Source organism: Erithacus rubecula (genome assembly GCF_903797595.1).
Source record: "Erithacus rubecula genome assembly, chromosome: 24".
In the NCBI taxonomy this organism is placed as follows: Eukaryota; Metazoa; Chordata; class Aves; order Passeriformes; family Muscicapidae; genus Erithacus; species Erithacus rubecula.
The window spans coordinates 2,643,434-2,664,748 of NC_136676.1; the positions used below are offsets into that span (position 1 = coordinate 2,643,434).

Genomic DNA, 21,315 nt, shown 5'->3' on the forward strand with positions numbered 1-21,315 from the left:
AGATCACTGAAAGATCTGGAAGCTGCATGGCTGTTTTCCTGAACAAGAACAGCTCAATGAAAACACAGAATCAAATGCTGGCCTTCCAAGGATTATGCTCAGAAGCAGCTGTTTCAATAAAAAGCAGGAGAATTGTTTGCACTGGACATTCCAGTAAATGCTCACAGAAGGGAAAAAGCAAAGCTGAACCTCACTTCTGCAGCATGCTTGGCATCAACACATAGCACAGCAATGCCCAAAGCCAGACACAGTCTCTTCAAGGAAATGGATTCTTAATTTTATACAGGAGGAAAGGATGGTCCCTAGCAACTCACCTCTCGGATGGCACCATCACACACCCTTATTACATTAAGGAATGTTGGCATGACCTGGGGCAGGAACTGCACACACTTCAGTCCAAGGGATTTGAAAATAAAGGTGATGGCCTGAACTACCATAGTGTGGTGCTGGGACAAGGATTGGTCTCGGAAAATTCTCATCAGTGCCACCATAGAGACAGCTGGATAGAACTCATCCAGAGGGAGGTTGCCCATGTTCACCAACATCTCACTGGTGCTGTAGTCAGCTAGGAGAAAGAAGGCAGTGTCATGAGCTAGGTATTAAATATGGATTAAGGAACATCTAAGTGTTAGTTGAAAACACGTACAATGATTCTTTAAGAGCAGACAAACTGGTAACAAAACAGTCAAGATCTGTTTGTAGATCATAAAGTTTATCTATCTGAAAGAAATGGAGATGCTTACAAGAATCCTGGCTGGATTTGGACTCTGAGAGGCTAACAGCTGAAGCATCTCGTGATTGATCAATCATGCCAATGTTCACTTTGTGTTTGTAAGGGTCCAAAGCACCCAGCAGCCCTAACACACGGATAGCCTGAAAAGATATAAAAGAAAATTCACCAGAACTTCATCACTAAGGCCAAAGACAACACTCCAACCCCCATATTTGAAAAGATCCTGATAATTGAAGAGGGAAGATCTGCAACTGAAGTGATTGCCTGGAAAAAAAACAGTGCTTTCCATCCAGCTTCAGTGACTTAACACATGCATTCTCTTAATTCTGATTATTGTACTTTTCTTAGCCACAACAACAGTGATCTCTCCCTCCCTGCCTCAAATCCATGCAGGCACATTTATCTGGCAGCTCTCTCTTCCCAAAAAGCTTTTCTAAGTGGTTGTGTGACAGTTTCATGTTCATACCTCTCTGCGGGTGCCCTGGTTTTGCTCAGTTTTCAGGAAGTTCAGAAGCACCTCCAGCAAAGTTGGATATTTCCTGTATGGTTCTACCACATAACCAGTGCTAGCCACAAGCTGCCCCAGTGTCCAAAGAGCCACCTACAAAGATAAAGCCCAGAGAAGATTAGTTTTGACCAGGGAATTTATTATGCCTTATGATGCATCAGTCATTTAACTTTTTCAAAGTTTCTTTGCATTTTCTATTTTAGGATCACATTGCAAACCACAGCCCATGACTGGAAAGCCTCTATAAAGAACATTTTTTTATAAGCAATAGTTAAGAAAGCAATAATCAACAATATCTTAGGCTCTCACTCAGAGGTACAATTCAAATAAACATTCAATTCAGAGAGTTTAAGCCTTCCAATAGAAACAGCTTTTTTTTCTCCTTCTTATTTTTCCTCTAACAGCTCTGAGCTATGTCACAACAGGCACTGTAATCCCTCACCTGTGTACCCTGACTGTAACTCCACTAGAGAGATTTCAGTGATCTAAAGGTACATTTTAGCAGCTATGATGGGATGTGTGGATATTTTGTTACAGCTCTGATCACAGCAGCTGTCAAATTTAGTACAGTTGTAAGCACTTACTTGTCTTTTAGCCAGCAGGGAGGAGTCCTGAAGCATGTCCATAATTATAATGAAGAGCTCATCCACCCACTTCCTCATCTCCAGCCCACTGACCTATTGAAAGACAAAATTTCATCCTTCATCTAACATTCCCTAAACCTTAATAAGAATGGCAAAGAGGCATCTGCAGTATATCCCTACCTGTGCAAGCTCCCCTATGGTAGCCAGGACATTGTTAATCACACCTGGATTGGGATCTGGATCAGGATCTTTCAGTTTCACAATCAGTGCCTGGGGGGTGAGAGTGAGACAAATTAGAATGTGTTTAAAAAGTACTCAAAATTATCTTTTATTTTGTTTGCACCTGCAATTGACCTCACAATCATAGTAAGAATTTCAACAATGAAAGAAACTTGGGTGTCACAAACATTTTGCAAATCTGGAATTAAACGGGGCTAAATTGTGTGCTCCTGTGGGAAACATCTACACCAATTTGATTTTTTCCTACTATGATGAAGCAAAAGAACTGCAGCTCCTGAGGGTCATGCAACCACTTGCTGTGTCACCTCATTCCAAAGTCACCAGGAAGTTTAGAGACTCTACCTTAAGGATAGGCTCCATGTAGGGGCGGATGAGGCGTGGAGCATTAGAGACCAGGTGACCCAACATCCTGGCACTTTGCTCTTTAATTCTGCCAACACCACTGTGCTCCAGCTCTGTTAGAATCTGCACAAGAGACAATGGAAGCAAGCAAATCAGGAAAGTAAAGGTAGGTAAAAATTATTTGCAATTCCTTCTGTCACACCTCAGCACTTGTAAAGGTTATTCTACATTTCACTAATTTAATTAGCATAAAAGGATGGCTCCAAAATCTATGTTTACAAAGAGGTACCACACATTCACCTAAAAGCACCATAGAACATTCTTCCTCAACAGAGATGAAAAGCACTATGGCATGGTGACTAGGGGTGAAATAACAACTGCTATCCTTCCTTTCTCTTCTAATATACCCATAGAGCTTCACTCCAAACATCCACATGAGAAAGATCTGCTGAAACTATAGCTGGGCTATAACTGTTTTCCAAAAGACTGATTCCCCCACTATCCATGCATTTACAGCTAGATAGCCCAGGTCTTTAACAGCACCTCAGTCTCAGTATGATTACAGTTTCCCCTGCAGGCATCCCTCCCCCTCACCTGGATTAACATCTTCCTAAGGAAAGGCATGACAAAGGCAGGGTTCATGCTGCTCAGGCGCCCCACGGTGCAGATGGCCAGCTCTCGAATTTCAAACACTTGATCGTTCAGGGCCACAAAAAGAGCTTGCAAGTTTTCAGCCTGGGCAAGGTGAGCATCAAATCGCTCATCCAGAGAAGCCAACACACAGAAACGTATGTCAGGGTCTGCAAGAATATATTTATTTAAATGAACAAAATTCTTGTTCCTTTTTTTGCCTTTGTTCACAAGACAGCCTCAAAAATTCTTCACAAGAGCTTCCCCAGAGCAAAACACTGTATCAGTGTTTCACACACAAAAAAAGGACAGTCAGCCCAGGAATCTCTGTGCCACTCAACGTGCCCCAATAACCAAATCAGTACAGTGCCAACCTCTTGCACCTACAAGTGTCACTTTTGAATGCTATGTGGCAACTGGAGATGAGTTCAACTGAAAGAATAAAAAAAATCAAGTACAAAGTTTCAATAAGAAGGACCAATTCCTTCCCAAACTACAAAATTTAAGGCCATGACCCAGAACTGCAGCAAAAGAGGTCTCAGTGTTCTACTTAGTTCAAAAGGGCACAGAGCATTTTTAACTAGTGTTCAATTAATACCTCAAAAATCAAGATGTAGAAAAATAATTTGGGAGACTTTTTTCTAATTTACCAAAAGTGACAGCTTAAGTTTAGTGGCAAATACATTCAAATTCTATTACAAATTCTATTTCTATTCTCAATATCATCACCTGCTCATATGATAAAATTAACATGTGGTAGGAGAATAGTTTGTAAGCATAGTGCAGAAGGCAATTTTCCTCATTGAATTACAGCTCTACTGATTGCCAAGAAGTGGAGACAGACTTGCCTGCTCAATGAGGATGGGTGTTATAAAAGAGTGGGCTAGTTAGCCAAGAGTAAGCTGGAGTTGGAGCTTAAGACCCAGAGTCTGCTGGTTGTGAGGAGGGAAGGGACAGATAAAGTAAGAAGATGTTGTGTGAGGGACAGACAGGGTTAGGTGGCCAGGTAAGGGACAGCATGGGGTTAGCCAGTCATGAAGAAGGAAACTTGCAGAGGAGAGGAGTCAGTGCTGTGTGGAGCTGCCTGTGAGGAAAGGAACCAGAGTTGCCTGAAAGAAGTCATGAAAAGTTTTTAATGAAGGATTGGTGTTGGTGCCAGTCGTGCCTGTCTCGACACAATTACTACAAGAACCCTTCTCTCAGAATCCCACACTAACCTGGGTCAGTTATTCCAACTACAAGCAGCTTGCTGAGGACATCAGCCACGACCTGCACTGCTGTCTGGCTGACCACATGGGCATGGCCACTGATGAGGTGGATGGAGGGTGTGAGCAGGCGGGAGCAGGTGCGGGCTGCCTCCATCCGGATCTCCTTGTGCTCGCTGTTCAGGAAGTGATCCGCGCAGTGCCGGACAAACTGAGTCAGGGAGTGGCCTGAAGAGAGGCAGAGGGTGCTTCAACACAGCTTCACACCTCAATCTCCACTTTTACCAGGGAACAGGAGTTTAAAGAACACACTCCCAGAGTTTTCCTGCTGCTTGTACTCTACTCCAATGCCCCAGCTGTTTATATCCCATATGCCCCTGCTACCTTAGTTCATCTTACCTTCAAACTCAAAGCTACCAAGTGTTCGAAGGGCAAGGGTGATGCTCCCCACATCACTGGCCTCTGGGATGTTGGTGAGACTGGGGGAGGCCAGCTGGTGGGCAAGGCCCTTTGGCATGCCTGGGTGTCGCAGGGGCTTGTGCATCAGAACAAGAGAGAGCATTTTCAGCAGCCCATCCTGGATATCCTTCTTCAGCTGTGGGATCTGACGGCTCAAGTCGTACAGCACAGCTGTTAGAGCAGGGCTGAGGGCAAGAAGCAAGCAAAAGCCATTAGAAAAGAAACAATAACGTGCACATTTCACCTTTTTGTTTATTTATGCCTTTGCCAATCAGAATATTATTGTGGGCATTCACACATGAGAGCAACACCTGCAAGCAGAGCACAGGGTCTTTGTGTGAACTAAGGCCATAGATGACTTTCCTGTATAAACTGGGTGAGCAAAGGCCCAGGACCGTTGCACACATCACTACATTAGCCAGTGTTGTTATAACACTGTTACAAATCTAAATGAATTCTCATACAAGTACTTTTTAAACAAAAAGCAACTAAATTCAATTCCAGGTGACAATATAATTCAAACACCCTTGTGCTACTTGAAACTTTTCTCCTTACCTTTCCATACTAAATTCCAAACTTAATTAATGCCTCCAGTAAGAACTGTCAGCTACAAAGGTGGAAAGAAGCCAGGAGCAAATACTCAGCACTTCAGCCCTCCTCTGCCAGTTTGATATGGCACAAATCTGCTGGCTGTCAGATGTTTTCAAAAATTTTGCAGGTTGCTGCCAAGTGTATTTGAATAGTGGAAAATAAAGGAGACTGCTTTTGGACTAGTTATTCTACAACATGATTTCTTTACTGAGATATGAATGCTCATTAACTCAACAGACAAATTAGGAGTTAAAACCATATAATCTATATAAACCATATAAAGTTAATACCATTCTTCTGAAACATCTATAGTGATCTTCTGAAAGAGAACTTATGTCAACTTAAAAGGAAAAATCTTCCCTCTCAATCTGAAAACCTTAAAGATCTCACTCTTTATGGTTGACAATGGCATTCTGCAGCTAACAGCAAAACAGATTTCTGCTTACCTCAGGCCCACAGCCAGCATAGGTTCCAAAAGCTCTTTGATGTCCTGCTGGATACTGGGTCCCATGGCTCGTGCCAGCATACTAATGCAGGTGAAGACTGTGGCATCAACCTGCACAGACTTCTGTCTCCTGGAAAGGGAACACATAATTACAAGGAGTTGCTATTTTTCAAACATCTTTTCTCATTCCACTTCTGTGTTATCATTCTTACAGAAACACTTCTGATTTTTATACAAGGATTTGATCCCACATTACAAAAATTATATAAAGAGCAAGTGTTTCCATTTCTTCCTCTAACTTTTCACATACTTACTTGTGGGCAAAGTCCTTTGGGGGAAGAGCTGCTTTTATGATTTCAAGGACTTTTGGAAGGTAAGCTTGAAACTCAGACCTCACAGCCACAGAAAGCAAACCCAAGGCCTGGAAGGCTGCTGTGCGCTCCTTCTCCTTCTTCACACAGCTGAGAACATGATTCATGGTGTCTGGAAGATACTGATCAGCTGCCCAAAAGACAAAACAATATAGATATTAGAATTCATTTAGGTTTATACAGCTGCATGACATTTCCAACTAAACTTTTACAAGCGTAGAACCAGAGAACAGACATAGTCATAGTAAATTTGCTGACATGACCAGTGGCAAACATGTCACCACATACTAAAGATTTTAAACTACAGAAGGCTTTGTTTTTAAAAAGAAAAATCACCAGAATTAAAAGAGCTATAAAATACTCCCATTGCAACAGGTTTTATACACATGTAAGATCCAAGCATCTTGGTTTCATAGTGATTGATTTGAAATTTGAAATAATTAACACAAAAATTGTTCTAACCCACTAAGAGCAGCTTGATGACTTGCCTCCAACTCTTGATACTCTCCTAAACTTGCTTGACTGCTTTAAAGCTGGCAGGTATTTCCTAGCATATACAACAGAGAAAAAGGAAGAGAACTCTAATAATATTTGGGATATACTGAGTTAGAGCAAGAGAGAATTCTCCTCTAAGTCTGACATACTGAGGAGAAAACAAAAAAAGAAGGGTTTTATGTCTTATGGTATTGATCACCAAATTCTGACACTAGGTTTCAATCTATTTTCTTCATCAGAGCAGCATTTTGGCATCAGCTATCAAGTCACACTTATCCAGAAAAAAAGACTGTCCTCCCACAGAGGAATGTGCTCATCAGACAAGCACCACATTTGGAGTGCTGCACTGCTTGCACAAGTTCATCTGGACCAAAGAGAGCTGGATAACTTCCAGACCAAATTCAGCAACATTTCTAACATCCAAGCATGTGTCTTGTCACCTGTGAATGCTGAAGGACGGAAAGCTGCCAAACGTGGCAGCAGATTCAGAACTGTCATCTGGATCAAAGAATTTTTGCTGGTTCTGCACTTGAGAACCCACTGGCAGACCTGAAAAGAAATAGATTAGGCTTTAAAGGATGGCAGCTGTCAGCAACACACAAATGTTTATTCCCTGGGTGCTTTTAGGCATTCTACTGACATTTGGCTTAAGAGTCCATGAAAGAAAAGGATAACCAAGACTGCTCCCAAAAGAAATAAATCACTTGCCCTGAGGCAGAAAATGACAAAGACATGATAAATGTAAATACTGAGTTTTGAAGGCTCAGTTCAATACTAGCCAGTATTGCATGCTAAGTAAAAACACAGAGGACAATTCCTCTGCAAGAACAGATGTTGAGAATGTTGGGAGACCAGTTGAAGAACAAACACATACTTGATCAAATTTCTCTTCCATTAGATCCCTGCAGCATCGACTTTCTACCAAAGTAGATTTTGCTGGGACAGGTGAGGTTGCAAAACCCATAATTCCTTGGTGAGCACTGTACCCCAGGAGACCAGCCAAAGCATTTGACTGAGAGGGCTGAAGAGACTGGAAGCTTGTGAAGGGAGTGATGTGGCGAGGCTTGGTACTGAAGCCCATCAGGTCTTTGCAGTACTTGTCATGCACAAGCTGCTGCTGAGTGATCTCTTCCATCTCCTCTCTAAGGCGCTGGACAAAGTAGAGAAGCATTAAAAAATAAAAATAACTGAGTAAGATACTCCCAGTACAGTGCTACCCAAATCTCCTGGACAGCATACTGTATCATCAATATCCAAACAGCTGTAAAACATCAATGAAGAAAATCCAGCAAAAATATTTGTATATCTAACATGCAAGATAGTCCTCATTCCACAGAAAAAAAAATCTTTTTCATTGTATTTAATCCAGTTAATAGCCTTTCCATCAGAGCTTATTACCTCCTCAGCCCAAACTTGTCCTTTTTATTTCTCTGACACACTTTAATGCTCAACTCCATATTTAGATGAGCTTTCCACCCAACAACCCCATTGCAACACTATGGGATATTTCCAGACTGCAAAGTTGCTATACACTCTCAATCAATCCCCATAACCCCCACCTTGTTCCTCTGCTCACCTCTCCCTCCATACTGCTGATTCTCACTAGCTCATTGAGGATCAGTAAGGCACCGTGGATTCGGTCATCACGATTCATTCCTTTCTCTTTGGCCAAAGTCTCATCAAAGCCCTTCTCAGCCTCTTCATATGTATGCTTGGGGGGAAAGGAAAAGAATCTCAGTGACAATGCAGAAACAAAGCCTGTGGAAATGAAATAGAACTGCCAGTCAAGAGTTACTAATGTTCTGAATTTTCCAGGAGTAGCCACAAACCTCAATTGAGTAATAAAAGAAGTATAAGACAATAAAATTTGGATTCACCCAGAAGCTGTAGACTCTGCTGCACAGTATCAGCTTTATCACTATCTGCAGCACTTACTGGATTACAAGAAATCCAAGTTCATAACATTTGACTGTCACTGTCACTTGGTATCACAAAGCTTGAATTCATGTGACAAGGGCAGCAAAGCAAAGATTGAGACAAAAGAATTCTTACCTTTTGCACTTATATTTTATCTACACTTATAAAACCCTTTACTATTAATGGATGACACTAGATAATTGCATGGGTATAGAACTAGGTCAAGTTCAACAGCTGAAGATGAAGCACAGACAGAACAATGTAATCTTGAAGGAGTTAAGTCTTGCTTACTTTTACAGTAGTAGACTAAAGAACTAGTCACTTTGGAAACCATTATATTTTCAACCCTTTCAAGGAGAGGCAGTTTATTACTGACAAAGGTGACACAGGCACTTAGCTTAGACAGCTCTTCTGAAAACTGGCACTTCAACATCTGCATTGCATTATGATGGGCTGCTTCAAAACAAAATTATTTTCTTACTCTGTACCACTGGGGCTTCTGCATCTCTTTTGGCTCTCGTTGTGTGGTGAGGATAAGGCAGGCTCTTAAGGCAGAGACGGCTCCCTCTCGGATGGCCTGCTTGGGATCCCACACAGCCACAAATATATTGTCAAAGAATGGCTGCACTTGTTGGAAGAAGAAGGTAGGCACGCTGATTGCCAGCTCACGCAAGACAAGAACCTGGAGGTGGGGAGGGAAACAGTAGCAATCTGGAAGATGAGCACACAGAGACAAACCTCATAACTTTTACAGTGTAGTACCATTTGTTTAGACTGTCAATGTCTGTGAGCTGTTTCCATCCCCACGCTCTGACAATTCCCAGCATAACAGTGTCTTGGTCTTCATTAGTCACTGGGCTAATGGAGATTTAATGAAGCAGCAGTCTGTCTGCCATGAGAGCATTACAGATCCTCAGACATGGACTGGAAACCATTCCCATCCTGACCAAAGCTATTCTGCAGATTCCTGTACATATTTCCTGCCACTGTTCACTAATCCCAACTACCCCACGACAACAACAAAAGCATCACTTACAGCTGCATGTCTACGACCTTCATTCCTGTCAGCTCCCAGCCATTCCAGAGCTCGTTTCACCTCAAACTCCACATACTCAGCTGTGAAGGTGTCACCAGCCATGGCAAGCCGCCCAATAGCCTTGGAAGCCATCTCCATTACCACAGGGTCATTGGATGGCAAGAGGTTCCTCAGGTAGTTGGCAAACCTGCCAATACGGGTGGCATTGCCTCCTTCCACACCAATAAGGCTTGCTGCAGAAAAAAGAGCAATGCTGCAGTTCTCCCCAAGAGGCAGTCAGGCAGACAGTAGGTAATTCCTGGATGAGAGTTAGTATTCCCTACACATTCCTTAAAGATTCACATTAAGTCATCCTAAACTGTAAATCCATAGGAAAAAAAAAATCAGGCAACAGGAAAGGGCCACCATTTTTTTGAGCCTGAGATTTTTAAGTAAGTAGAAAAATGCCTCATAGATTTTCCTCAATTTTAGTTTTAAAAGAATAAAAAATAATTTACCCTGGGATCACAGACATTTATCTGCATGCAACTACTATAGCCAATCCACCTCACAAGAAAAAGTCAAAGAACAAGGAAATGTCTTCTCAATACTAGAGGCAGCCAGGGTGGAGACAACTCATCAGGCACCAGCATAGCAGAGGCTTTTGTTGCCAGTGCCTGGGCTGTATCTGCTCTGCAGATAAAGAGGCCATCAGTGTCCAGGGCTGTCAAGCTGACACCTTGCAACATCACTACATTCATAAAACAATTTAAGAGTTGTAATGTCAGCCTAAGATATGATGTTACCAATAAAAATTTCTCTAAGGGATTTACACTGCTTTCAAGCATGTTGGGACTGGAAGATTATGTCTATGAGCCTAAACCATAAACATCTCTTTGGCTATTCAAGAAGTAACTGCTACAATACAGGTCACTTGCCTGAAAGGCCAAGTATTTATGCAAATTGATTCCCCAAGAGTGGGAATTCAGGCAGCTCTGCAATCTCACAGAGAACACAGCCAGAGCTAATGGAGAGGCTGATCAGAATCAAAGCAGAAGCTATGTGAGCCTCTCTTGGGGATGGAAGTTGCTGTCATGGAGCCATGTAAATTTAAATACCAACAATCAATCTTGAGAGAGTTATCCTACTCTGACACATGTAAAGGAATAGCACAAAGTGTTCTCAGCTGAGCTCCAGAACAGAATTTTCATGTGCTCAGCATTCACATTTGATGCTCAACTCCCAGAAGAGCTCAGGGCCCATTAAGTGCCAGGTTTCCAGCCACTCATAGTAGCTCCCATGCTGACACTTCACAGATTTTCAGAGCCCAGCAATGAGAACACACCCAGTGTACTGAGCTGTCAGGCATCAGGCCCTGAGAATAAAAGCTCATTCCCTTTGAAAATCTGTCCCTAAATATGACTGCATGAAGAGAAAACTCAGCAGAGGCATCATGCACTTTCACTCACCTATAGCCAGAATACCACCCTTCCTTTCATTTGCATCAGAGCTAGAGACCAGCTCAAATATGTGATGGTTCAGCTGATCGTAAAACCTGGTAGATTCTTCCTGACTCATCTGTAAAAGCAAAAAGTTCAAATCAGCTTTCAGCATTCTCTCTCTCTCCCTCCTGCTCCAAAACCTCTATAAAGACAATGCTGCTTATGCCACTTAAACAGAAAGAAATTAAATCAATCATACATTATAAGCTCAAAGTAGTTTCTGATTTGTGCCTTTTATGCAGCAAGTTTACTTATTCTGGTACTTGACTACTCATTTGTGTCACCAACTTGCTCACCTCTCCCACATGCCAGGGGGCAAAGATAAGCTCCCTGCTGTGCCACATCTCCTCTCTAAGACCAGCTTCCATATTCCAAAAATCTCCATTGTAAAGGCACCCAGGCCACACCCTACACTCAATGATCCACAAGGATAAACAATCCCATTTGTAGCACTCACCTCCCGCAGCTCCATGGTGACATAATGCTGCAAGTCCTTGGCAGCTTTTGCCCTCGTCTCTTCGCTGCGACTCTTCAAGCCATTGGCAAATTGTTGGAGGATGGACACGGTGCCCGACATGGTGGTGGCACACTGGGGCTCAGGGGCATCAAGTCCTGTAAATTCTTCAGAGAAACGCATTTTTTTACTGCTTGAACTGAAATCTCTGAACTTCTTTCTTAAGGCTAGCCCTCCTGACTGCTCCCAAAATACCCATAATGATGCTGTTGGCAGACTATAAAATTACAAATAGTGACTATATTCCTTAGGCATTGCACTCCATGATAAAACTGTATCGCCACATATCTTGACCCTCAGCCTATTTGCTCTCTAGTTCCTCAAATACCAAAATACATTGCAGCAGGCCAGGTGCCCTAGGGAGATACAATCCTAAATCAAGGGTAATGCAACAGCAAACCAGCAGGGTTAAACTAGGGTTTGCAAGTACTTATAATAAGGAAGCACAACCATTCCCAGATATCACTATCATATCTGATTTGCTCCTGAACACTTTCATCCAAGTTTCTCCACAGAAATCTCAGTGTTACACCAACACAAGGAAGACTCGGCACTGACAAGTATTACATCCTCCAATAGATTTTAGAGATGGGAAGCCCAGTTATAGCAACATCAACCATTGCAACAGGGGGTTTCCTAGCGTAACACATAAACTTTCTCAGGAGCCTTTATTCATGTCAAAAACATTCCAGACTCTTGACGCTCTCCCGATATGCAGATTATATAAACACTGGTTTGGTAAATGTAAATGGCTCAACTGCTTCTCCCCAAACATTCCACAGGCGGTCACGGACATCCAGCGGGACCATAGGTGAAGTGGCTGCTGGCAGGAGCCAGGAGAAGCTTCCCGGATCAAAGAGCAGCGGGGCGCTGCTGTTGCCCATCAGCCCAGCCCGGTGTCAGCTCCTGGGATTCCCTGACAGCCACAGAACCCGGCAGACAGGAGCCGACAGGCCCGAGTCCGGGTGAGCTCCATAGGCCGAGTGAGGGAGGGGTGAGGCGGGGAAAGGAGAGCGCGGCCGGCGGGGCCGCAGGCGGCAGCGCCGCGCGGCCGGGGCTCGGGCGGGTCGGGCCGGGCAGGGAGCGGGAGCTGAGGGGAAGGGGAGCCAATGACGATGGGAGGCACCGCCGCTCTCACTCACCCGCCGCCGCCGGCTCCCCGACTCCGGGCCCCGGGCCCCGTGTCCGCCCCGCCGCCGCGCCTGCAGCGCCGGCGAGCCGCTGCTGCCCAATGGGCTGCCAGGAACGCCGTGATCGGCATCGCGGCTGACCAGTAGGAAAAGAGAAAGGGGGAAGACTCGCCCAAAGCTCCGCCCCTTCCCAAGGAATCGCAAGGACGGTCGCTTTCTGACCAATCACCAAGGCAGTAACGATTGAGTGGCAGCACGTCTGACCAATAGAATGGCTGGGCTTGCCCAGCAGGCCCACCCTCCCGATGCCGCTTCCGCCCTTCCGTGAGGCGCCGGCTGTGGCCGGGCTGCAGCATGGGTGGGTAGGGGAGAGCAACCGGCATCATCTGCTTGGGATGGAGTGAAGCGTTCGGCACCGTTCCGCGTGACATCCTGGTCCCTAAACTGGGGAGACGTGGATTTGGTGAATGGACCACTCGGTGGATAAGAACTAGCTGGATAGCCGCCCGTAAAGTGTTGCGGTCAGCGGCTCATTGTCTACACGGAGGCCAAGGACGAGTGGTGTCCCTCACGGGTGGTACGGGGGTGATAACATTCATTAACTTTGTCGGTGGCATTGGCAATGGGATTGAGACACCCTCAGCAAGTGACACCGAGCTGTGTGGTGTTGTTACATGTGGAGCGACGGGATGGGGACTAACGCACCCCCTCTGTGGAAGAAGAGAAGGTGGTGTGGAGATCTCAGAGTGGCCTTCCAGGATCTGGAGTGGCCTACAAGGACGGACTCTTCACGAGGAACAAGGGGGTTCAGACTACAAGAGGGGAAATTTAATTTAGATGTTAAGAAAATGATTCTGGTACAGGTTGCCAGGAGAAGCTGCGGCTGCCCCATTCCTGGAAGTGTCCAAGGCCAGGCTGGACAGGATCTGGAGCAGCCTGGCACAGTGGAAGCTGTTCCTGCCCATGGGAAGGGGTGAAACGAGCTCTAAGGTCCTTCCAGCGCAAACCGCGCTACCCTCTGTGCGCCGTGCGCATGCGCACAGGGAGCAGGGCGCTGCCTGCCCGGTGTGCTCCGCTGAAATGTGTCCGGCTGCCCGTGGCAGCAGCACCGGCGGCTGTGTCCGCGCCGGGCTCCGGGCGCTCCGTGGCGGCTATGGCGTGAACCGCGGTGCTGGCGCGTGCTGCGGGGTGACTCCCTGGCCGCCGCGCGTGACGCCGCGGGCCGCTTAATTTTCCTTTTAATTTGTCCGCCGGGAGGTGCCGGCGGCTGCGGAACCCTTGGCGCAGGGCCGCGGGGGTGGCGAGGCCGGGCAGGCTGGCGGCGGTCGGGCGGGTAATGGCGGCGCTCTCGCGTCCCCCGCACGCCGCCATGGCGGCGGCGCCCCTCGCGGCCCCCGCTAACGCGCGGCCCTTCCCCTTCTAGGTGCTGCTGCTGCGGGACGGCGGGGCGAGCATGGGGCCGGCAGAGCTGGTGCAGAAGATCAGTATCAGCGCGGAGAGCCCCCGCGGGAGCGAGAGGAACGGCAGCGGCTCGGCGCTGGCGGGCGCTGACGGGCCCGCCCCCGGCAGCTGGAGGCAGAAGTGCGCGGCCTATGTGCTGGCGCTGCGGCCCTGGAGCTTCAGCGCCTCGCTCACCCCTGTGGCGCTGGGCAGCGCCCTGGCCTACCGGGCTGAGGGCACGCTCGACCCGGGGCTGCTGCTGGGCAGCGCCGTCACCGTCCTGGCTGTGCACGGCGCCGGCAACTTGGTGAACACCTACTATGACTTTTCCAAAGGCATCGATCACAAGAAGAGTGATGACAGGACATTGGTGGACCAGATTTTGCAGCCGCAGGATGTAGTCCGGTTTGGAGTTTTTCTCTACACTGTGGGTTGTATCTGTGCTGCTGGGCTCTACGCTGTCTCCACGCTCAAGCTGGAACACCTGGCCCTGATTTACTTTGGAGGACTTTCCAGCTCCTTCCTTTATACCGGAGGTAAGTGCTGCATCCCGTTTGTTGTAAATCTTAGTAGTATGTATGCGGAATGTAGAAGTGATAGAATCAGCTGAATCGTCAAAAGGTGTCTAGTGTACTGCCATAATTTCCTGAAGTACTGGTAGGTAAACTTATATTCTTTGCAATTGAAGGTTGTGGGAAGAGTCATACTAAGATCTTCAGTTGGGTAGTGGTGTTGAGGCGTTATTATTTATATATATGGCTTTAGATGCTTATCAGAACTATTGCTGAATCTTTTCGTGGTGTTTACCTCATATTCTTTAGTAGTGTAGCTAATGGCGTTTTTTCTTTCCTTTGGAAGGAATTGTACTTTGTTTTGGAATGTTTTGTTGTTATTCTTTAGATGGAGCTTCACTGTGAGTGCTGTACAGTTTGTGGTTGTTCTTAAGACAAGGATATTTTAGTGTCTTCTTGTGTTATTTACTAGGAGAAGAAAAAACAACTTAGTTTCAAACTGTCAGACTTTCAGTTATGTGGGTTTCCCTGAAAGCATCTTGTCAGTTTTCCATTTTGTTCTGAGCCTTCCTGTATTCAGGACCAGGATCTAGTATGCATGATCACACTGAAAAATATTTTGTTTCTATAGGTATCTGCAGAGGCAGGTACTTCTAGATGGGTATTAAAACCTGCCCCTTAGTTTTTGTTACATTGTTTGCCTTAAGGAGAAATCATTATCTTAAAAAAAGAAAAAAGAGATAGCATGTTTCTTGTCCATAGCTGCAATATTCATATAGGAAAGGGCTGAACTGTAATGTCACCCATTTGAATTATTGAATGATGCTTGGTTTTGTTCTTGTGTCTCACGCAGGGATTGGCTTTAAGTACGTTGCCCTTGGTGACGTGGTGATCCTGATCACCTTTGGGCCCCTGGCTGTGATGTTTGCCCACGCAGTGCAGGTTGGTTACCTGTCCGTGTCCCCCCTGCTCTACGCCGTGCCCCTGGCGCTCAGCACCGAGGCCATCCTGCACAGCAACAACACCCGGGACATGGAGTCCGACCGGCAGGCGGGGATTGTCACCCTGGCCATCCTCATCGGCCCCACCTTCTCCTATATCCTCTACACGGTGCTGCTCTTCTTGCCCTACCTGATTTTCTGTGTGCTGGCCACACGCTACACCATCAGCATGGCCCTGCCCCTGCTCACCATCCCCATGGCCTTCTCACTGGAGAGACAGTTCCGCACTCGCAGCTTCTGCAAAATTCCTCAGCGGACAGCCAAGCTCAATCTCCTGCTGGGGCTTTTCTATGTCTTTGGCATCACATTGGCACCAGCTGGGGCTCTGCCCAAACTCTGAAAAGAGCTCTAGGGTCAGGCCTTGTAATCCACTGTTCATGTCAGTTAGCAGTGGATGTGAGGAGTAAATGACCTGTTGTGGACAGTGAGAAGAATGGAAAGACCACCTTGCACTGTTGATAGTGAATGTTATAATTTCTGCTCTTGGATAGCTTCTACAACAGACTTCAAAAAAGTGATTTGTCAGTTCTTCAGAAAGGGAGAACTGTGTGGCTTTGATTTCAGGAACAAGGTGACATAAGGTCAAGGAAATGTTTAAAGAACCTTATCCTTCTGCCACCTATTTTTTCACTGTCAGTTCAATGAAGGATAGAGCCTCAAATGCACTCTCTGTTTGCTTCACAAGCACAATGATTTCTCTTATCACTTCCTTTGTTATAGTGCTGAAGGAGTTCAGTGGTTCCCATATGGGAATCAGAAAACACTGCCAAATGTTTAGCATCACAACATAGGTGCCATTAATTCCCTCCCTTGTAAGTGTATTTCATTTGTTGTACATCTTTTGTTTTGCTTTTCCTAGCCAAGTTTTGAGCTTTTATTTTCAAGCCCCCTGAAATTCACTAGATACTGATTCATGAACTATTGCTTCTGCTTGTCCCACATATAGTCTAGAAATTCCAAAGCTGTAAATCTCTGTGGGTTGTGGTGCTAAAATGGAGCACAAATAGCCCACTGCACAAACTTGATGCCAAAACCAGTAAATCTGTATTTTGCTACAAAAGCTGAAGCTGTAAATGCAAACCATGCAATTGGAAGGCCCTCAATGGATAGAAGAACACATGTTTTCCATTTTTGTATTTGCTTAGAATTTACTCTCTGAAATTACAGTTTTTGAGTTAAGGGGGAGCTGACAGTGTCACATTTCTCTGAATAGCTATGGATTAATAGATACATAATGGAAAACAAATTCTTGATTTTAAAAAGCATTTTAAATTTTTTTTCTCTTTATTTAGAGTATTATTCACAGTATTATAGTGAAATGTCTTACTATAAGAAGCCTAGTTCAGCAAAGAAGAAATATATTGTGTTAGAAAAAACAAATCTGGATTATTGCATTGGCTCTGCCTGAAAATTAGGAGTGGAAATGGAAAGAAACCAATTTTGCTAACAAGATTTTTCCTGATGGAGTCCAGAATTGATGTTACAATTAAGTGATCTCTGAAGGAAAGTTCCCCAACTCTCTTTCCCCCCCTCTGTACCTTACAGTGTTGCTTTGTTTTTTCCTGCAGATCTTGCCACTTGCTGTTCATGTGGCCCTTTGGAGAGTTGATTGTTTCAGCCATTATGTGAAAACCATGCCAAACACAGTGGGGAGAATATGTGCCTTCCAGTGCAAAGATGGGTTTGATCCAGAACATGTTACTTAGTGGCAACTGGATTTTCTTCTGTGTTATTCAGTACCTGTACACAGGTTTTTGTGAAAAGCTTGTTTGCAGGAGCTGTGGAAAGCTCAGAGGAGTTGACACAGGTGCTGAACTGGAGCTCCTGGTGCCAGGTCACAGCCTGACTTTTGAACAAGTGTGTGTGTGAACCACTGTATGAAGGGCTTTTACACATGAGCAATAAACTAGCAATAATCTCACATGGTGTTACCCTGCATCTGTCATGGGTAAATTATACCCTCATGGTATCAACCTGAAAGAGCCCAGTGTCCCTTTAGTGGGTTGTTCTGACAGCAGTAAAGCTGAGTTGATGGTCCCAGGTTACATGGTACAGCTATTTAGAGACTGGTTTTATGGCTTCATGTTATCCAGTGGTACCTAGCAGTTATTTCTGAGCTGAAATTAATGGAAAGGAGTCTTTGCAGGCCTGTTCAATGAGCCACAGTTTTATCTTTTATTTATTAAAATGGACAAATTATCACTCTAATCTGGCTAGGCACAGGACAAGAAGAGATGCTTTTTACAGCAAAATACTTGTTAGGATTAAAAGCACAAAGAGAAAATGCAAAAGTTCAGCTCAGATGGATGGAGGGGGATATCCACAAGGTTTTGGGAACTATTTTCAATGCAGATATACACATCAGAGTTTGTACTGTGGCTTCTTTGTGGGCTTATGGAAGGAAGAAGAGCCTGGTTCCAATACCCATATGACATTTCTGCAAACCAAAAGCTTTTGTAGGGATAAATAAGGGCTGAGCTGACAAATCTGTTAACCTTGCAATTGGGGATATGCAGGTTTAGGTTAATCCTGCCCTTTGTAGCAGCTCTGTGCTTCATTTTAGGATAACTTGGTTTTCAACAGCTTTAAGTTTGAAAGAATGGTTAGTTATCTTTTCTGTACTTCTTTTACAAAAACTAGAGTACTCCTGCTAAATTCCTTAAAGTGACTTGTATCTTTGAGAACTGTAATTGTAATAATGGGAAGATCATTGTTGCCATGGAGTCTGTAACTCTTCCTCTATCTTGACTACCCTTTCCTGGGTAGGATGTCTACTTAGGGCTGGAAAGGACCAGTGCTTTTTCTTACTAAGATAAAACAGCTCATTATTACAAAAATATGTGTGTGGAACACTTTACAAGGTAGGGAGGATTCAAAGTATTTTAATAGCAAAACTGAGGTGAAAATTTGGTAATTCCTTACTAGCAGATGCTGGTTGCCTCAATTCCCTCTCTTTGTCTTAAGGATATTAGCAGTAATTAACACATTCTTCACCATGGTTTTGAGGAAGTAATTTAACTTCTCTGTCTCAGAAAACAGCTAATTTTTGCCTACCTTACAGGGATGCTGAGCTGACATCATTGTCATAGACAGCTTTGAAAGTAAAAAGTGCTTTATCTCTGTGTGCTTTCCAAAAAGCTTCTTAGTACTAGAAATAAACATAAAGGGTGACTTAAGCAATGTAATTGGCCAAAATAATCTTCACATATAATCAGTGAGTAATAAGAGGGTTCATTTATTGATTTGCTTTGTGATGAAAATGCTGAGTCTCTTTCCTTACCCACTTTTGTCTGTCCCATGCTACTTTCCCTGAATAGAAACTTTAGAACTTTCTTTCAGGTCACTCTTGATGAGCTGTATTGCAGTGTGATGAGTGTGCACTGGTAAATAAATAGATCTGTGGCCCATCTGTTACTGTGTCCTGAAGCACCTCCTGGTCTTTTTTCTTACCCAATAAACTGTCTGAATGTTACTCAGTTAATTATGCTATGTTTGATTCTTTTATATTACTCAAGTTGTATTTTTGCACATGGATTAAAACATGGTCACGAAAGGAAGGTCTTCATCTGCTGTGTTTATACTACAAAGTGCCTGAAAAATCAATATTTTTTTTGGTGTAGAAGTCCTTTTATGAATCACATAATCCTGTCCTTCCCTATCACAAGGCAAACAGTTCTGTAGCAGTGATCATTTCCTACTAATGGCAGACTTGGAATAGTTCTGGTATATTAATCAATGTGCAGAAGTTTCTCTGATGCAGGTTTCTGTGGCATATACTGTTCAGTATTTGTGAGAGGATTTCAGCTGAAGTTTAATACCTTTATTAAAGATGAACTTTTTCATCCTCACCAGTATGTTCTGCCAGTTTTCCAGTGCTGTGGTCACTGCTCCATAGACCTGTGACAGCATAATACCTCCCCCCTGTGTGTCATAAATGAGCCTAAAGCATAGTTTGAAATTTTCCTGCCTTGGCCAGTGGCACAGTGTGCTCCACAAACACATTTGGAGATAGTTAGAAAGGATAAAATGCAGGATAGCATGACATCAATACAGGGGCTGATCTTTCCAAATAATGAGGCTTCAATTCCAAGTGTCTGCAGATGGCAGCATTGCTCTTCCATTGCTGCTGCAGCACTTTTTCTCTACAGGAACCTCTGAGCTGTGTTTGCAAAGGATTTGTTTGTGTTTGTTTGGATCTCACTGGGACTGCTCTGGTGTAAGGAAGCTTGAAAGATAAGTGGCTGCAGACAAATTTCTGTTATGCAGGTTATTACTGGACAGATGCTCCTGGCCTAGGCAGGTACTGGCAGAAACAGACATTTGAAGAAAGCCAGATATGTTGCAGGTAGTTTGTCAGGAAGCAAGGAAAGCAGTGAACCTCACTAAAACACTGAATCTGAAATCCTGCTCTAGGAGCTTGAAAGTGTAGAGAGCTTAGAAACAAGAGATTGGGGTCTGCCTCCTGGGTGGCACCTTTCAAATGTCTTGTCCTGGGCTTGAGTAGCACTGGGCAGGTCTGCTGGCACCTGCTCTTTGTGCTAATGCTAGATCCATGGCCAGTTTGTTAACTGGGAAATGCAGAATAGCACAGCAATTTTAATAAAGCCTAGAGTCTTTAGAGTTGGTAGAGTGGAAAGTTCTTTTAGGGAGTGGTTTGGTTCGTGTGCCCTGTCACTGATGTAGTACAAAGATGCTGCATGCTTATGGTGTGCCATCAACCCAAAAAACAAAGTCTGTGCCCCAAATGGGCTGGCATACTGCTTAAAACTAATTTAAGGGAGAAGAAAACCAGATGAAGAGTGGTATGGCACAGTACCAAGTATACTCTTAAGGCTTTATTGAGCTGTAGAACACACACAGCCCCCCACAAAACAGCACATGAATCTCTAGCATGCTCTTCCCAAACTATTTTATTTCTATTGACTGGATCTAAGGTTTATACAGCATTACAGCTATCCCCCACAGCTTAAAATATGACTTAACTGTGGCATACAGAGGCCTCACACCATACAGAAAATAATTTATACTCTGTCTGAAGTCATTTCATCAGCCCTTGAGACAATAGCTAACGAGAGTGGGAAGATGGTTTATTAGACTCTCTTTCCATTAGGTCAAAGTCTGAGAAGCTGCTTAATTCCCACAGCATGATGATTTGTGCAGATGTGTTTGCAACCATCTGTGTGAGGTGTAAATTGCCTGAATTTGCCCCTTGTATCAAACCATTGGTTTATTCCCTTACCACTACCCAGCCAAGGGTCTGGGCTGCAGAAGTTTGTATCCAGCCCTGCTTAGGCAGGAGCAGGCTCCTCCATAAGAGCTAGGCTACCATCACCCTTTGGAAAATGGACTTTATTATCCTTGTGTTTGTGGATGTTGTGAGCTGTTGTTTTATCTGGGAGAAAAGTGTATCCCACTCTTGTTCCAGTGGGAACACATGACAGAGCTAAGCTATCGGACCCTGACTTCCTTGTACCAGTAAAATCTTCTTTTTTTTTTTTTTTCCTGAGATGATTTACAAGTTGTTACCTTGCAGGCAATGCAAAAGCCTGTGCTGAATCCTGTCATAAAAGCCTAATTGGGCACCTTCTATCCCAGCACAGTAAACTGAGATCATGACCTATTCAGGGATTAGGAATCCAATTATCTGGAGAAACAGTTCCAGATTGAAATGCCCTTCTAAC

General features: G+C 44.4%; 2 protein-coding genes across 10 annotated transcripts in view; one reads left to right on the forward strand and one right to left on the reverse strand.

Moving 5' to 3' along the window:
- Positions 1 to 12,805, reverse strand: part of MTOR (mechanistic target of rapamycin kinase) — a 62,942-nt gene extending 50,137 nt beyond the window's left edge. For 2 of the 3 annotated variants that reach the window (XM_079326064.1, XM_079326062.1), the window contains exons 1-19: positions 12,694 to 12,805; positions 11,495 to 11,658; positions 11,005 to 11,113; positions 9,557 to 9,789; positions 9,002 to 9,202; positions 8,180 to 8,314; positions 7,478 to 7,753; positions 7,044 to 7,152; positions 6,052 to 6,238; positions 5,739 to 5,867; positions 4,642 to 4,886; positions 4,255 to 4,470; positions 3,002 to 3,207; positions 2,408 to 2,530; positions 2,006 to 2,095; positions 1,826 to 1,918; positions 1,200 to 1,334; positions 744 to 873; positions 315 to 565 (exon numbers count right to left, since the gene is read on the reverse strand). In XM_079326064.1, the coding sequence (XP_079182190.1) occupies positions 315 to 565; positions 744 to 873; positions 1,200 to 1,334; positions 1,826 to 1,918; positions 2,006 to 2,095; positions 2,408 to 2,530; positions 3,002 to 3,207; positions 4,255 to 4,470; positions 4,642 to 4,886; positions 5,739 to 5,867; positions 6,052 to 6,238; positions 7,044 to 7,152; positions 7,478 to 7,753; positions 8,180 to 8,314; positions 9,002 to 9,202; positions 9,557 to 9,789; positions 11,005 to 11,113; positions 11,495 to 11,614 (2,988 nt within the window). In that variant the 5' untranslated portion in view covers positions 11,615 to 11,658; positions 12,694 to 12,805. Of the gene's footprint in view, positions 1 to 314; positions 566 to 743; positions 874 to 1,199; positions 1,335 to 1,825; positions 1,919 to 2,005; positions 2,096 to 2,407; positions 2,531 to 3,001; positions 3,208 to 4,254; positions 4,471 to 4,641; positions 4,887 to 5,738; positions 5,868 to 6,051; positions 6,239 to 7,043; positions 7,153 to 7,477; positions 7,754 to 8,179; positions 8,315 to 9,001; positions 9,203 to 9,556; positions 9,790 to 11,004; positions 11,114 to 11,494; positions 11,659 to 12,677 lie in introns of all 3 variants that reach the window. The other variant, XM_079326063.1, reaches the window with a different exon arrangement.
- UBIAD1 (UbiA prenyltransferase domain containing 1) overlaps positions 1 to 19,115 on the forward strand; it is a 423,268-nt gene extending 404,153 nt beyond the window's left edge. Inside the window, exons 1-3 of one of the 7 annotated variants that reach the window (XM_079326082.1) lie at positions 12,907 to 13,408; positions 14,105 to 14,657; positions 15,487 to 19,115. In XM_079326082.1, the coding sequence (XP_079182208.1) occupies positions 14,135 to 14,657; positions 15,487 to 15,974 (1,011 nt within the window). In that variant the 5' untranslated portion in view covers positions 12,907 to 13,408; positions 14,105 to 14,134 and the 3' untranslated portion in view covers positions 15,975 to 19,115. Of the gene's footprint in view, positions 1 to 12,906; positions 13,409 to 13,708; positions 14,015 to 14,104; positions 14,658 to 15,486 lie in introns of those variants that run through there. The other 6 variants (XM_079326083.1, XM_079326084.1, XM_079326085.1 and 3 more) reach the window with 6 other exon arrangements.
- The last annotated feature ends 2,200 nt before the right edge of the window (positions 19,116 to 21,315 follow it).